This window comes from Erithacus rubecula (assembly GCF_903797595.1).
Source record: "Erithacus rubecula genome assembly, chromosome: 1".
NCBI lineage: Eukaryota > Metazoa > Chordata > Aves > Passeriformes > Muscicapidae > Erithacus > Erithacus rubecula.
Window position 1 is genome coordinate 88,545,402 of NC_136658.1, and position 17,637 is coordinate 88,563,038.

At 38.2% G+C, this 17,637-nt stretch overlaps 2 protein-coding genes across 7 annotated transcripts in view; one reads left to right on the forward strand and one right to left on the reverse strand.

Moving 5' to 3' along the window:
- The window catches only part of NAXD (NAD(P)HX dehydratase), a 48,426-nt gene that overhangs the window by 23,818 nt on the left and 6,971 nt on the right, over positions 1-17,637 (reverse strand). For all 6 annotated transcript variants that reach the window (XR_013776574.1, XM_079324116.1, XM_079324115.1 and 3 more), the window contains 4 exons: positions 17,384-17,534; positions 16,318-16,363; positions 14,610-14,698; positions 1,846-1,954 (listed from right to left, as the gene is read on the reverse strand). Coding sequence is in view for 5 of the 6 variants with exons in the window: in XM_079324116.1 (XP_079180242.1) it covers positions 1,846-1,954; positions 14,610-14,698; positions 16,318-16,363; positions 17,384-17,534 (395 nt within the window). In the remaining variant the exon portion in view is untranslated. The remainder of the gene's footprint in view (positions 1-1,845; positions 1,955-14,609; positions 14,699-16,317; positions 16,364-17,383; positions 17,535-17,637) is intronic.
- Positions 1-17,637, forward strand: part of COL4A1 (collagen type IV alpha 1 chain) — a 366,614-nt gene that overhangs the window by 22,261 nt on the left and 326,716 nt on the right. The window lies entirely within an intron of this gene.

Sequence of the window (17,637 nt, forward strand, 5' to 3'; positions counted from 1 at the left end):
GATGCCTCAGCACCTTAATGGGACAGAAGGAGGCAGAAGGGAGGCTCTATCTCACCATCACTACCACTCTGACACAAAACCCTGAGCAGAAAGCAGGCACTCACCTTCCTCCCAGCCCTGTGTTCGTACGACACATGCCACACTCAGCTTAAAGGGAAACAAGAAAACTTTATACCAAGCCAGACTCCTATAAAAGTTTAAAATAGCTATGCTATCATCTCTTGTTTTTTTTTTTTTTTTTCTTGACACTTAAAATTTGCTGCTGAAGCAGGAGGGAGACTCAGCTTTCTCTCAGCACAGAGGCACCACTCTTCCTCAGACAGGCAGCCAGGGTTCACTTGTCCCCAGTGGCATGTTAAAAACCTCAACACTGGGCACTAATGAACACTTACACAACTACAGTGCAGACAAAGAACTTGAGCTTTAATGTGACTTGAAATTAATAAGGTCAGATCCACAGCTCATATGAATGTGCCCTGAGATTTTAGCATGCAGTAACTTCCAAATGCCTTGTCTTTATTGGCTGGGTTTGTTTCTTTAACTCTAAGCTGGCTTACACAGCACAGCCAGACTGAGGTAAAAGTATGCTTGTAATTCACTAAGAAAGCAATATTATTTTTAGCAATTAGGAAAAAAATACAATCAAGAAATCTTCCAGATACTTCTGTAGTACAGATAAGCACATAAACCCTGGACAGAATTCTGACATAAAAGCAGCTAATCTTAGATATTCTAAATAAATTCTTGTATTCTTTTGTTTAAAGTTGTTTTCCTTTAGGGAAAAGCCCCAAACTTCATTTTTTTTTTAGCCAAGAAAACAAAGAATTGTCTCAATGATTTTTTTTCTGTTAAAAAAATTCTGAAAAAAGTGTTATCAGAAAATAAAATCTGTTTAAATTTTTCACTTATAATACAATTGGATTTCTTCATCAGCGGTAATATATTTATTTTCTAATCTTTATTAGTTTTGCACCTCTGCATAATAATATACACATTTTTCCTTCAAAAAAAAAAAAACCAAAGAAGCATGAAACTCCAACAGCAACTTTCTCTAACAAAATCTAGCAACATCACCATTCATAGCTCTTAAGGTATTCTAAACACTTGGATAGTGTAGTCTCCACCTCCTGCCTCCCCTGTTTCATGATTTCACTGTGTAACTGTCAACATTTCTGTAAATTATATTAATTCCACTTGTTAGTGCCACTGATTAATTTAGTAATATTGCTCAGGAAAAAAAAAAAAAAATTAAATTGACATTAGACTGAAAGACACACTTTGAGCAAACAAAGATAAGTTGACAGTAATACAAAACATCATTGGGAAGATATTATTTAAAGTAAAAAAAACTATCTAATCTCCTGTTTCAGCTCTCCACTAAGGCTCAACAGAAAACTGGACTATCTCTTTATCCAAAGTAGAAATCTGCAACATTTTATAATTATGAGTATTATTTCTTACTGCTAGAGGACACAGTCCCTGTTCTTTGGTGCAAGCTGTCAGAAATTAGGGACTCAAATCCATATTCATGTACTTACAGTACTGGTGCTTTGCACCTAAGAAAACACAGAGCCTTTTATCTAGATATGCCAACATCTATTTCATAATTAGTAACTTTCACAAGCTAAACAAAAGCAGATCAGATCAACCATACAGGTGCCTAAAACTCAGACTGAAGATCACAGCTTAACAATGAAGACCACGGATAGAAACTGTAATTTTCAGCCAACAATATTTTATTAAATTTGGTATTTAGCAATCAGGACAAGAACATTTGTGCAATGATGTACAATATAGGAATGGTTAACATAAAGACACAGGATAAATTATCAGTATGCACATTACCTTAGCATTCTCAAGCAGAACTTCATCTCTGCCCAAGCCAGGTCCTATGACAACTGAGTGCAGCCGTGGTAGCCACTTTTCCACCTCATGGACAGCATTGGGACTATCACTACAAGGAAGTGTGAAGAAAAAAAAAAACAAGAAGAGAGAGAAGTTTTAAAAGGCTTCATTTTGTAAGATCAGAAACTGAATTCAGGATGCAAGATAGGAAATACCTCTTTCTATCTTGAGTGTCAGGCAATTTTATCCTCCAAACTACCAAGAATTGTGACCCAGGAAATACAGAATGGTTGTCCAAATAGATAAAATGAAAAATTTCTCTCAATCCATTCTTTAGGGGATACCACATAAAAATGAGGTAACTGCAACTATCCACTACAGCTGTTACAAAATAAAAAAATAAAATCCAAGCAGGAAACCACCAATTTTTCGAGTCTGTCACAATTCCTTATTTAATGCTTCTTTGCAGAGGTTATACCTTGGAGAGAGATCCACCATCTCACAGGTATATATTGCAGCTTGCTGGAAATGATGCAATTGTTTATTACCCCACATGGCAGAATGATAAATCTACTCATATGGTTTTGTCAGTTGCTCCATAAGAATTTGTTCCAACTGAATTGCAGCCAAATTGTCCCCTTTCCCCAAAAGGCAACAGGAGAAACAAGCTATTCAGTATGGGCATTATCTGCTTGTAATGCTCAAAATTTCTATAGCATTCCAGGTTTTGTCTACATTGGAAAAATAATGAGAAAATTCACTGCCAAATATAGCTGCCACAATACAGCATTCAGCCACTGACCAGAACTGTTTATTTTGTTCTGACCAGTTTTGTTGTGTAAATAGGTCAGAATATTTTGAAAGCACTGCCCAGCATTTGCAGTTAATCCTTACTGACAGTATGGAAGGAAAATTTTCCCTCCCTCCCTCCCTCCCTCCCCATCTCTGACATCAGTGACAACAATAAATGGACATTTTTAAACGGAAGCACAGGGGAATAAAGCTCCCTGTAGGCTGAGCAAGGGGGTACTGCTTCATAGTATTGCTCAGATTATTGTAAGCTTGCAGTACTCCAACAAAGCTGCATTATTACAGATGAAAGCCACCGCACGTTTTTCATAACCAACAGCTGTCCTGATGGGACTCAGCACTTGGGAACAAGTGTTTGGGTTGTGTCTGGCAGAATCAGCAAATTCCACAATGATTTCTGCAAATGCCAGGCAGGAGCCCAAAGCTTTTGCAGCTGCAGGGAGCGAGGCATCCCACTCAAGGGCGCAGGGATGCGGAGCCTGGCCGCAGCCCAGGCAGCCCTGCCTGACCAGAGCTGCTCTGAGAGCCCAGAGCTGCCTGTGCTGACACCACACAACTGCTCTGGCTGGGAGCAACGCCTGCTGCAAGGGCAAGGGACACAGGGAACCACGGCAGGATGTGGCTGTCCCTGGAGCAGCCCTGTGCCAGCAAGCTGAACTCCCACCTCAACACTGCAGCTCCTTCCTCCTCCTCTACCTCACAAGGAGACCATAGCAGCTGCAGAACTGCTACACAGCTCACTTTTTATTTCTCTGTACAGTCACCTATCAGTTTATAATGCAGGTAAAGGCTGGAAATAAAATTTACTTAAGAAATACCTAAACCTTTATTTAAAAAAAAGGACAGGTCTTTAATATGTGGTAGGTTGAACATGTGAAAAATTGCCTGCAAACAAAACTCTAATAAAACATCACCATTTCTGAATGCAGAGCATTTTTTTTGTTCACATACTGAACTTATTTCAGCTTTGGAGAGCAATATATATCTCAATATATGTATATTTCTCAAATAAATATATCTGTATATCATATAGTTGTAAGAACACTGCAACTTCTAGATATATAAGGATGTCTGGATTCAACATACATTTGGATAGTAGAAGCCAAATACATTAAAGAAAAGCTTAATTCAATATAAGCTAAGAATAGAGCCATAGGTAGTATAATAAATGCTCTGCCCTTCTACAAATACCTTATGCAAATAATCTAACCATAAAAAAGTTTGTCAATTTATTTATATTCAGGATTGAAATAACATAATTTTGTCTAAAACTCAATCGATAATGTGCACTTTTCAAAACAAAGCCATCTCCTGGGAAATAAACAATCCAATATTAAGCCACTCCTGCACACTTTGCCTCTGGTAATAATAAAAAACCTACTGGGAAGCTTTTCATCTTCAAAGCATTTTACAAACATTATGTTCAACTCCTTTGCAACATCACATCAAGAAGCAATCCAAGATGTGAAGGGTCAAGAGATTAAAAATGGTGATAATGACTACTACACTGCAAAATCAGCCATAAAAACATGCTGTAAAGTAACTGATGGATTTTGAATCTTCATAAAGGAAGCAGAAAAATACTGTCTCACCACAGCATCCTGCCAGCTTCACTTCCAGACACTGGATGTTCACAATGGCTGTGGCTTGGCAACTACAGACACTGTACCAATATCCTGTACCTACAGCTGCTCTGGAAGGGCTGTTATTTATCTCACAGTTTATGTCCACACACACACACCCCAAACCAGTGGCATTTTAAAGCTGATAGGGTACAAATGATCAACAAGCAGCTTTCTTCAGGCAGGGGTAAACCTTGAATGTTCCTGACCATGGGATTTAGCACAAAGGCAGAAATTCCTCTAGCTCTTAACAGCTACAGTCTACACTCTATGTTTAAACACACCCAGAAAAGCTCTCTGACTGAGATCAGATGGCCTCTGCACTCTCAGGCTTCAAAAGAGACAAAGCTCAACCTCCTGTCAGGCACAGTTCCTGGGCCATGGTAGTTCCTCATCAGTGAAAGAAGTGGTTGGGAAAGCTAGCTGGCATGGACCAAAATCCTTGCTAAGAATCATTTGGATAATTTGCCTGTACAGTTAATTGTGCCTGGGTACTGAGGAATAAATATTTCTTGGCAGTATTTAGTTTATCATTATAGAAAAAGTCAATGCACGTTCTTGTTTGCCTTTGGATCAAAACCAGGCAAAAATGTCTTTGGAAAAAACTACTTTGGAGGCACCAGCACAGAATATCTTGTCATGTCCTGAGCTGCTCATGGTGTGCTATGCTCACACAAAGAACACAGTTAACCACTTTTGCCACTTCTTGCCAATTTCTCTCTCTGCCTAGTTACTAATCTGATCTCAAACCTCTCCTTTTAATTATCACCTCCACTGCCCAAGACATTGAAACAACAACTGAAACTAGTGCTGTATTTAGAAACCCAACACCTCTCTAGAAAGGTACAAAGAAGTCCCCTTGACTAAAAGAGATGTGATCTTCAAGCTTTGACAGAAATGAATCAAGTAAGCAAGAATTACTATTCCTTTAGAGGTGCAAAGCCATATGATATCCAATTTGATTTTTTTCCAAAAGCGGTATCACAAATGCAATACCTTCACTCTAAAGCACAAAGCTAGTAATAATCTAAAGAGGAGTAAGGAAATCTCTTAAAGCCAGAAGAAAACAGTATTTCCGTTTCTGAGAAGAGGATAAAACCCTTGAGAGAGACTTTGACTACATAAAAATTTGGGATTTTCCAAAATAAAAGCAAGTTTTTTTTGGAAGGTGATAGGGCAAGACTTTGGGAACTAGTCTGGCCTTCCCCTAATATAAAAATACACTCTGCACCATGGACATACAAAATAGGAATAATTGGGAAGCTGAATTCTAGCAGTAACACCTGTAAACATGGATAGTGAACTACAGTACCATTGTGCAGATGTGTGCAATAAAAGATTCTAGTGACAAACCACACCAGGGAATAAATGGGGAATAAACAGATCTTCAATAGCTACTTCCAGATAATCACTATGTGTTATGTGACATGTTATCAGATGCCATTCTGATGAAAATCTAGCTTATGACAGCTCGCTGTTGTTCAACTAAGCAACACCCCTCCAAACTCCCAAAAACTTCCTCAAAACCTCAGCTTGTCTGCAAAGCAACTGATAATCTGACTGCACACATTAAAGACCTGTCACAAGATAAACACAAACAACAACTGCAGAACAATAGAATAACTAATAAGAAAAGCAGAGGAGCTTCTGTAACTTGTGTTGTACCTATGAAGCTGCCTAGGTAAGACTAAAACTAAAGTCAGCAATCACTGAACCTACTTCATCCATTGTCCATTAGTCAGATCTAAACAAATGGACAGAGGGGTTACATGGAGGCACACGAGGGAAAAGGACACCAGAGATGGAGTCTGATCAGCTTTCCTTGGCTTTTAGTCAGAGGCAAGGGGAGGCTGGGATGTCTATTGCTTGGTGGCTTTTGATCATTTGGTAAAAGCCAGTCATTGAATAAAATGCAGCATAGAACAAAATTTTATTTGGGATGACTGATGATCCCTTGGGAAGGCAGACACAACACCTCTATCATTTGCCATCCCTGAAGCTGCTGGGTAGACAGGACCACAGTATGGTGTTCAGTATCTCACATGTTTAGCATTTTCCTCTTTTCTCTGCTTCCAGAATGTATTGAGAAAAGTACTTTCCATAGCAAAATAGACAAGGATTCTCAAAATTAAACATCATCAAGTCTCTAAAATTATGAGGACAAATTTTCTTTGTAAATTATTAGCGGCTCTAGATAAGTTTTGTCACATTAACTTCATGAAGTTCAATGAGTACAAGATGCTGCCCCTGGACTGGGCCAATTCTAGATATGAGTACAGACTGGGAGAAGTCATTGGGGGCAGCCTTGAGGTCAAGAGCTAATAAAGAAAGAAGAACTAAGTTAAGTTTTTTGCTCTTCAGAACTCTTCTATATTTCACTATCACACAAAAATTATCTTAAAACACAGTTCTGTAGATCTTCATCTTAGGAGAAGCCTGATGTAATAACCTTTCCAAAGCAAACACAAAAACTTCCTAACATTAAAAAACAAACAAAAATCCCCAACAAATACCAAAGAGGATGGCTATTGACCTAATATCACCCACAGTTCCTAGAGCTGTTTGTAACAGATACCTGACAGGTCCCATCTGCTTTAAAGTCTCCTCTAGTTTGGTCACTGTCAGGGTAGGGGGGACACATGACAGCTAGGATCTGAAACACCACTCCCATCCTCAACTCTCCAGGAAAATAAAATTTTGTTCTATGCTGCATTTTATTCAATGACTGGCTTTTACCAAATGATCAAAAGCCACCAAGCAATAGCTTTAAATAATCACAGAAAGCTCTAAACACAGCAGCTTTCCCCATTCAGGATGAATGACAGTTTCTGTCATTGATTTCTAGAGGAGGGAAAGGAACAAGAGATAAGGTGCAGCCTTGTCAAATTTTACATGGAAACAAGAAAATGTGAAGCAAAGTAAGCAAGGGTATAACCAGGAGCTGAAATAGTAGATAAGCATGAATGACAGCATGAACAGGAGGCAGCAGGACTGCAGCTTTTCACATGGGTCTTAGGCAGAGCTGGTACCACCTTAGCAATCAGAGATGTGGTCTGGACATCAGAAAATGCCAATCACTGGGATCTCCTGCTAGAGAAGAACAGGGGACAAAAGCAGGACTGCTGACACCAGATTGACTATGTGGCTCCTCACTGGAGAGCACATTATTCAAATTCTGCTCATTATCTGTACACACTTGGTATGACTGAGGCAACTCCAAATGCATTGAAATGTACCACTGCACAAGTCTGTTTATGCAAATTCAGACAAAGCCACACTAAGGGGGCAGTTTCATAGCAAACCTCCAGACTTAAGCTCCAAAGATGGGAAAAAGTTTCTCATCTGAGGATGAAAGAGTTTCAGTTTTGTAGGTAATTATAATTAATGTGAATTGAATGTTACACCTGCTGACCCTTGGAATATGCCATGTAATACAACACATCAAAAGGGACAAAGATATGACACAATGTGTAGCCCTAGAACTGAAGTAGCTCTGTCAGAAAGCTAATTGTTATAAACCTTAGGTGAGGTTTTTATTGGAAACTGGGAAAACAAGAGAGGGAGTAAAATTATCCTGGAAAGGAATGAAAAGCAAACCCAAACAGTGAAAAAAAAAATGTTGAACATAAAATTAAACTAATTCTCTATTCCAAGAGTGGCTGTATTTGCCAACATTTAAATCATCTTTCTTGTAAATTAATGCCAAATTTTCAGAAGTCAAGGGCATCAGGCAGCCTCTCTCAGTCCCATGAACAGAACTGGAAATAATAGCTTCTTCTAGAGAAGCTCACTGAGCCCATTATCAACTTGTGTCAACAAGCACCTCAGGTTGAGCAAATCACAGAGACAACACACTGGCATGAAGCTGTCTGGATGCAATTAGACAACAAAGAGAAATACATTTATTAAAAATAGGATTAGCATAATAAAATGTACTCCCCCCCAAGTTTAGAAGACAAAAGCATCATATTTTCACCTAACATGTTTAAATCTTTAAAGTCTGTATAATTCTGGATAGACAATACATATTTTCCAGCTATAATTTGATTAAATAACAGGAAATAAAATGAAAGAAAAATAAAGACCTTAATGAATGAAGGGCTGAATTCCATTCAAAGCAAGTCTCTGTTTCCAGACATTAAGTTAATTTAGACACCAGAGGTGAACCTGCTAGGCTTCTTCTGAATATTAGCAGCAGCAGGAACAGCAACCCATTATCCAGGAGAAGCAGGGGTGTCCCAAGTTCATAGAAAGGGACTGCTCTTAATGTGCAGATACCAGAGTCTTTACTTGCTCCCTATTCTACTTTCAAGGCAGTAAAAGAGTGAACAACCTCCTGAGGCAAACTTTCAGAAAAAATTGTCTTATTGACCATATTGTTGGCTTTGGGTTTTTTAAATAATGACAATGACAAAGTGTTTTCCATAGCTGCTACTTGGACACCAGGCTCTCACTTAGGTATCAGATGTTCTGCTTCATTAGGAATTGGGTGGTCACACAGAGCCACAGCAGCCTCTTTAACAACAAACCCAAAAGCACTACACACATGGGATCACCTCTCTTAAGCAGAGCAGAGCCTCTTGCATCCTGTGAGAGAGCCCCAAAGGAGAAGCAGCTGTTGCCTGTTTTCTGAGATTTGTCATACAGACATGACAACAGCACTGAAGGTCAACCTTATCTAGCCTTGTAAAGATACCACAGCTACCAACACAATCATTTTATGACCTGTATTTGGATATATACAAAAACTTAAAGCAGTTGTAGTCTGTTTTGATCTCAACCACATTACCAGTGTGTATTCTGACAATCCTCCCCAAAAGCATAATGATAACCACATGTCTTGATCTCCTATTTTCAGAGTTCATAGAAGTGGTCTTGACCCATTATACTTCCTGTGAACTGAATTGATAAATAGAATCTGTCTAATATTTTTCAAATGGACAGCAATCAACCAAACTTGTGACTTTAAAGGCCATACAATGAAGATGACAATGCAATTTCCCTTAGAAAGCAACAAATTAAAAATGTCCCTAGGAAAAATAATGCCTTTTTTTTATGTTAAAAGAGTAAATAAAGTGACAAGCTTTTATCACATTGGTAGCCCTCACATTCAACCCTCAAGGCAGAGATAATAGTTGAATTAATCCCCAGAAGGCTAGAGCACTTCCAGTCAGCTGTGGAAACATGAGAAGGCAGGACAGGTCTCAGCCCTAAATATCTGCTTTGCTTATTGTCATCTGGGGGTGGGGGGGGTGGGGTTGGATCCTAAAACCTTCAAAAACAAACTCCATTCACTCAAACTCAAGAAGACTGAACACCAAAGAAATTTGATCCCATTTGCAAATCACAGCAGTATGGCAAGCATTCAGGAAGATAAATCTGGCCAGATCTAACAGGAGCACATCTCTTTCTGACATATCAGAAGGCATTAAAGGCCAGCAGCACTCTCAGCAGCAATGCTAAAAATCTTTGGCTTCTCACATTCTGAGGAGGTGACAAAATCTCTGCTGGAATCACATGGGACCTGTGCAACAACAGGAAGGAAAGGGACTATAGTACAGGGTGAATGCACCTCCCAGATTTTATTCACTCTGCAACACACAGCAAAGGAGGAGCAGCTTTTTGCCAAGAAAGCTGGACATGGCAAACAGGTCCATAAGCAAGTTTTGGCCATTGCATGGCAGAACAAGAAAAATTTAACTATATAAATTCTCTAACTCAGCACATATAAACTGAACTTGATCTCTCCCTAAGTACTCAAGAAAAAACCCCAAACTTTCTCATGTGATTCCTAGCCAGGCTGATGTCTAATGAGGCTTTGGAAGGAAGATCACAGCGTTTGTCTTCCTTCATCTTCTCTGCAGATGAAATGGGGACCCAGCAGCCAAGTCACTTGTGAGACATCTTTTTGATTGTTGGAGCAATCTCTGTTTATTCCCTGACTTTCCCTGGTGACAACAACTCTGCACTTCTTCCAGCAGCTGATCCAAAAGTGAGGTTAGTGCCAGCATTACACTGAAGTAGTGTTCAATAGCTATCCTTAGCTAACACAACTAAAAGGCATGAGCATCCTCCCACATTGCATCCATGTTTTTGCATCTCCTCTCCCCATAATAAATCACAGGGGGGCAAAAATCTTATTATTCCTGGGCCTTCTATAAGAGATTTGGCACTGGTTCAGAGTGCTCAAGTAACTTATCGGGCCTCAACTACCCATGATTCACTTTAATGTTTTTTTCAAATGATCAAAGTATAGACAAAATTCAATAAAACTAAATAAAATATGTTCCAGAAACCCTGATCTTGAGTTACTTCATTAAAGGTAACTGGTCTCAACACAGTCCTCAGGAGAATTTTCTTCCCAATTATTCTTATTTCAAACTCAAAAGAATCATCTTTTTCAAAATGCAACCCGAAACCTGAACTCTGCAATTAGCTGTAAGACTTCTAGTAATTCTGACAATCTTTCCTGGTCCACACAAACCCAGAGATCCAACCAGCTAAGAGGAAGGTATTGGCTCTAAATCCATGCCTTGTTCAAAGGTTGCTTTTTTGGTGGATAATGTAAAATTACATCACCTCTTTGGCACCACAAGAAATTAATGACCTCATTCTATTTCTCTGATAAAACCCTGGAGATTAAGGAGTATATTGACTATTGACTTTACAAACTGTCTGATAACTAGCTTACAAGGGGGGTTACTCAGTAGTATCTGGCTCTTTTCTGGCCTATAGAGAAAAAAATCTCTCTACAATTATGAAAAATCCCTGCAAGAGGGGAATATAGCACAATAGATTTCTTCTCTCTTCTTCCAACATACAACTGGCTCATTTAGCTCTGTGATCACTTGCCTATCCAGGAGAGGATACCCAACGCAGGCATCCAAGAAGTCTATTCAACCTGATCTGAGCCAGGCCACTAACATGGAAAATATAAAAAAGCTGTTGAAAACTCTTCTCTGGAAATGCATGAAGGAAGTGTGCACACATCTACAGCAAAAATCCATACAGAGAACACCTGCAATAAAACTTAATAAAATGCAAAGCTAAGTTTTATCTTGCCTGTATTTGTGAAGCATTTACAGTAGGAGCACATTACCTGACAAAATAGGAAAAAGCTTCACAAACCTGGGGTAGCAGTAACAAGACCAAGGAGAGCAGATGTTACCAAGACTGTATAGTGGTATATTAATATATAATAGTGGAATAATCCACTACTCAAAACACTCCAACTTCTGTGATAGACATTTTTTGCTTCTTCACAGGAAAGCAAAAGTCAGACGACAACAATATTGAACTGGTTAATCGAGCTGGTCAATTTTTGAACAATACCATGTCATTGTGAAAGGGACCATAATGCATTTGACAGAATCCCTGAATAAAAAGGAAAAGTTACTATTGATAACACTGACTATTCACAGCCCCTAGACACCCTGCTTTCATTATTCTGCTCAGGTAGTGAGGACACAGAGGCAGGAGCTGAAGCACCATCTTTCCAGATCCCAAGCTGTCACTTGCAGCTCTCACATTCACTTACAAGGAATGAAGTCAAGAAGCAAAAACCACAGAGAGTGGCACTATGGGTGTCCCCAGCATGGAATGTTACACCAAAAGGATTCCCAGGATGGACTACATCTGAGGTCACATGGAATTGCCCTGGCAGTGCTGCAAGATTGATGTTCATTTTCATAACCCTCCTTCTGCAATCCAGCTCAATCACTCACATAACCTTCTCTGCATCCTTCAAGTGACAGACATCTGCCAAAGACCTGAAACACTCCAGTCCAACTTCTAACTCTCACGTGCCTTCACCAGTCATGCTGGCAGAGATCCACAAGAGCAGCTCTAATGAGCCAGAAGAGCCCAAGCACTCAGAGGGGGCAAGGAAAGAGCATTTTCTTCCCTTGAGGTGATCCCCTGTGAGGTGAAGGCAGCAGAGAAAGCAGTGGCAGCTAAGATGATAAAATGTCAGACTCCAGGCAGTACAAAATGGCAGCTGAACCCTGGCAAAATGCCAAGCTGCTCAAACAAGGAGTTTGAACACGGGGCCATAATTAGGATTTGCATAATAAGAGAGTGGTACAACAGCTACCTAGTTACTCTGAAGGGTCAGGGAGAAATCATAACAAAGCAAAGTTTTAGGGAGAGACACAAAGAAAACAATGCCATAGCTGCCCGTGGTTTTACCCGTGGCTCTCCCATGCGTGAAGAGAGAAAGTACAAAGCTGTTTAGGAGATCAGGCTCTGAAGGGAGAGCAGCCAGCCCTGCCTGCAGAACTCCACAGCACAGAAAGGATCCTACGGGAAGTGTGACGCCCAGCACAAAGCACCTTACAAGAAAAACAAGCTGTTGGTGTAAATTTCAACAAAACCTGGCCTCAGTAGAGTCAATCAAGATTGTTTCCTTTCTAACCAGAAAAAGACTGTTTTCTCTTTCCCTCTGTCCTGGTTTGAGAATGAAGGAGAAGAGATAAAAATAGGAGAAAATTTAATAAGTAAAATCTGATCACTCAGATATTTGCATGTTTTTAATTTTGAATGTCATGTAAACAATATTTACAGATCCACTGCATTATGCAATTAGCCCAAGCTGTCTGTGTGAAATTAATCAGAGTTTTAATAAAAATATGAAATACTAAGTCACAGATTTAATATGGATATGAAAATCTGTAGATTGACTGTACTGTGTACAGCTGAAGGAACTCATAGACAGAGCAGAAGTTTAGAACCTAAATTTCTTTTTGCAGATAGGAAGAAGAGAGTTTTCACTGAAATCTGAATTCCACAGAAGACACTGACAATCTGTGTATACAAACAATATAAAAATCCCACTCTTTCTTAGCAGGTACAGTCTGGTCCTTCATGAACAGAAGTGTACTGTTAACCCTATTTTCACCTCCCTTTTCCTCTGTGCTGCTTCTATTTCTCCTATTAATGTTTTCCATTACCAAACATCAAGAACCCTCATGTACACAAACAATGCTTTTCTCAAGGCAAGGTCAACTCGTTGCCACACAAGATGACCATATGCTCTGTTTCAAGTGGGACACATCAAGACACCTCAGGTTAAATGTTAATATTGCCATTAGGCTTCTCCATTGCATTTGCTATCATATGATATCAACTGAAGAGATGCTTTTTAGAGTGAAGAGGCAAAGAGTACTGGTAAAAACTATCTCTCCCTTGCTTTCAAACATTTTTATTTTGTCTGAAATCCATAAAGCTATGGGTTTCTTCTATCTTTGGGAAGTGGGGGAAAAAGCAGCCAACAAAACACAACCCTGTTTAAGTGCCTTCCTTCTAAGCACCTCTGTTTCCAGAGACAGAAATGAAACCCACCTTCAAAATGCAATAAGCTTACGACTCCCAACCATGGGCATTCCCATAAGGAAAAACATGTTCTAGTTCTCTGACACCAAAATATTTCTGCTGTCATAAATCCTTCCTGACAGCAGTATCTGACAAACATGTTTTTAAATTATACTTTTCCTACTCTAATCACAGCTTTGCTACATACAGTAACAGACTGACATGCACTGGTGCAAGCTATGTGCAGAGGCACATACCTAAGGCACACATCTAAATTCTCATTTGCAGTGCTCATTACAAATAATCATAACACCTAGATGAAACAAATTTATCCTGAGAAAGTTCATCAATCAGTAACACATTCAGAAGGAAAATTCAGAGAAGCACACACATGCTGATTTTTCCAAATAGGAGGACAGTTACTTATTAAACTTTTCCTCTTCTTAATTAAATCCTCTATTTTATATAATTTTGGAACATCTATTTATTCCCAAGAACAAGTGCATATCTCAAAAAACATACACATGAAGAAAAAGGAGAATTAGCATCTCTCTTGCCTAGTAATTTTGCACAGGTGTCTATACACACAGCAGTGAGAGGAAAACAGATACATACTATTAAATACTACTAGGGCTGAAGAAGCAAGAGAACACACTCCATTTGCCTTTCAAATGCAGATTGCAAAATGCTGACTTGTAGTAATTTGTAGTTCTGGATCTTGCTACTGTTCACTGAGAAATGCATTACAATCACAGAACACATCAGCAAGAAGCAGAAAGAAAGTTCTTTGCTTTTTAGAAATTGTACTTTGACAGTCATGAAAAGAAATTCACAACTGACCATCTCATATTTAATATTCAACTGCTTGTAATGAAAGGACAAAGCCTGGAGTTCTTGTGATCTCCAGCTCATCAATCCAGTTACTCAGCAAAAAAACACCCCACAAACTAATTGATTATCAGACTGAAATATTAAAACTAGTAAGCCTGAGTAGCTCATTTAAACAAAATGTATGTCACTTACAGAACTGGATGAACAATCAGCTCTGGACTATATGATTTGATTACTGTTGCTGCATCTTTGGTACAAAACACATGGGACAAATCTGCACCCTAAAAAAGAAAATTTGCAAACAGTATTAGCAAATTTATACTTAATAATAACTTCACCATTCCAAACATTACTCAACTAATAATTCAACTGAATTCTTTTTTCTCAATAGGTTAAATAAATTTTATTGTCTTTCTTCTATTTTGGCATAGACTAGTATGAAACATTCTGTTCTTTCTGTATCTAACTTCCAATGTTTTTTTTTTTTTTTGTTTCTCACTTACAGAATGACTGAAAACACAAATCTCAAATTTTTATCCACTTGAGGAATGTTTCTCATCTGTAGATGAGCAAAGACTACAATGTCTCATGAACAAAAGAAAACAGATGAAAAGGAGAAAAACTACATAAGAGAGCCATAATACTACTGTAACATACTTGCAAAATACAGCTATGGCAACCCATGAATACATCTCTAGTCCTACCATTTTTACTCAATGGGCCAAATTCATACAAGAAAAAGACTGGCACAATTTTGGCAACACACCCTATGTTAAGTAAACATTAAAGCTGAAGAGTTGAGTCTCAAGCTTCTGCTACCAACTCAAAAAACCAGAATACACTTAAAATTATGTAAGCAGACCAGTGATCTTATATTGGTCATGCACACTGAAATTTCCCAGTATTAAGAAAGTGTCTTCTTTGCTTTACTACTATACATGTAACATTTCAAGCTACTCTGACTGTTTATGTGCAGATGTAACCTCAAATCAAGTGATTTCAGTAAGGAACCTCCCAGTATTACCACTGGATTTGCACATAGTGGACAGAAAGTTGAGTGGCCTTGGGATTTTATAATAATATGGTTAAATAACATCATTTCAGTTTTAAATCTTTAAGGGTTTGCATCCTGAGGGAAGAGGTGGCTAGAAATATCTGTGATGGTTACCTATGTATTGAGAGAAATCTTCAAAAAGAAAAATATATACAATGAACTGAAAGTACTGACACACTATATACAGCATTCTGAAAATTAGATGTATTATGCAAGCATGACTTTTTAAAGTTTACATTTAAACAATCATCCTGTATTTACATAGTCTGTTTAACCATTTAATATGTCAATAAAATAAGGAAGTTCATGCTTTTATGAAAAAATAAAAGCTTAGAAAACACTTATGATGAAGATTAGAATGCAAATAAAATGTGCTATTAGAAATTACACTGAATTCCACCCACAATCTTTAAACTTGCAGCATGTAAGAATTTTACTAGGTTAAAGTTTTATCAGGTTGAGAAAAAAATTCTGATAAACTCACTACAGTGCAAAAAACCGTAACTTTAAACAATAATCTAAGGTTATTTTATTGTTCACTTTTGGAGAAAATATATCATCAAGTCTTGAAATTTCCTATCCAAGTCCCTGAAATTGTCTAATTCTAGACATATTTCTAACTTCACCTTACACAGAGAAAGGAAACACAGTGAATGAAACACAGTAAATATCGCATTTATAAAGTATTTCTACAAATTCTGGACTAAGGATTTTCTTTGCTCAAGAGAAGATCTTCTTGAGCTCAAAGTTCATGTGCACTACAGAATGAATGCTATTTTAGACATGACACCTAGGCAACAGAAATGATGAAAAGTTGCTTTTGGACTTGTATAAAAGAACACATACCACTTTGAGAGCTGTAATTGCAGCAAAATATGGTGCTCCAGTGTATCTAAAATGAAATAAAATTTAGGTTAGGAAGCACAGTAATAAGATTAGATAATGATCTTCCATATAAATATTCACGAAGATCATGCCAGAAACCAGCAAAATTTTCTCAAGTAACAGAGGTAAAACTTTAGAGACAAACAAAACAAGAACCAAAAACTGTCTGCCAGCTAAATATGGGATCTGTGACCTGGATCAATCCCATCTGGCTTTAGATGCTTAACTAAAGTGCCTAAACTGTGATTCCAGTTGCCCTAAATTCTCATTATAAAAAACTGAAGAGAGATATGAACACCATCACCCTCCAAAGGTACTTACTTCAGCCAAGAGGTAAAAACTTAGGACCATTAGCTCCTAACTCCTGGCTATTCAACCCAGCTACAAGACAGCAGTTTTGTTCCTTATGGGATGTTTATTAATATGTCCAACAGTAGACCTATCTTACAGGAGAAAGATGTCATCTCCTTTTCAAAAGGGGAAAATGAAAAACAGGAAGGTGTAGTGGCTCAAAGTATTAGGTCAGTACATAATTTAACTGATTTATGCAGTACATCTTTTTTTACCTGAAATAGGATATTTCCATTGTTCCAGTACATGTTATTGACAGAATCTAGTAAATACCAGTATTTTCCAAACTAAAAAGCCCACAAAAAAACATAGCATAAGAAAATACAGAGACAGTTCCCAAGAAAGCAAAAAAATCAGATGTGCCACTGTCCTACTCTACTCATTCTAAAATCTCATCATAAAATGGGAAAAGACTAATATTGAAAGCAGAGATTTTGCTGGTCAAAAAAAGACAGAGAAGGTAAACACAAGCAGCATTTTAAGTTCCTGTTACATTCAGTATCAAAATTTTGCAACACATCTGCAACGTAACATGCTCTTTCCTAAGTATGCATGGTCATGATAATGGAGTATTGAAGCTCTCTGGAATTAAGTGTGAGTTTAAATGGCTTCTACATGTAGTTGTGACATCCTGAAGCTTTATCAGAAGCAAAACCCAAAGTTCTATTTGACTTACTCTCGACATCCTCCAACAATGCCTATACGACCATCTTGACCTTTATGCTTTTTCCCTGTCAGAGGAGGGATAACATTGCGCACCAGCTGGAAAATGTTCTCCATATCCTTCAGAGTGTGTGTTCTGTGCAGTGAAAAAGATCTCTCTATAACTGAAAAGAAGAAGATAAGTGTTACTTCAAAGAATGTTCTGCCTTAAACTAATGTCAAGCATTTCTTTTAAGTGCTCATGTAGACTAATAAAATCACATGGTT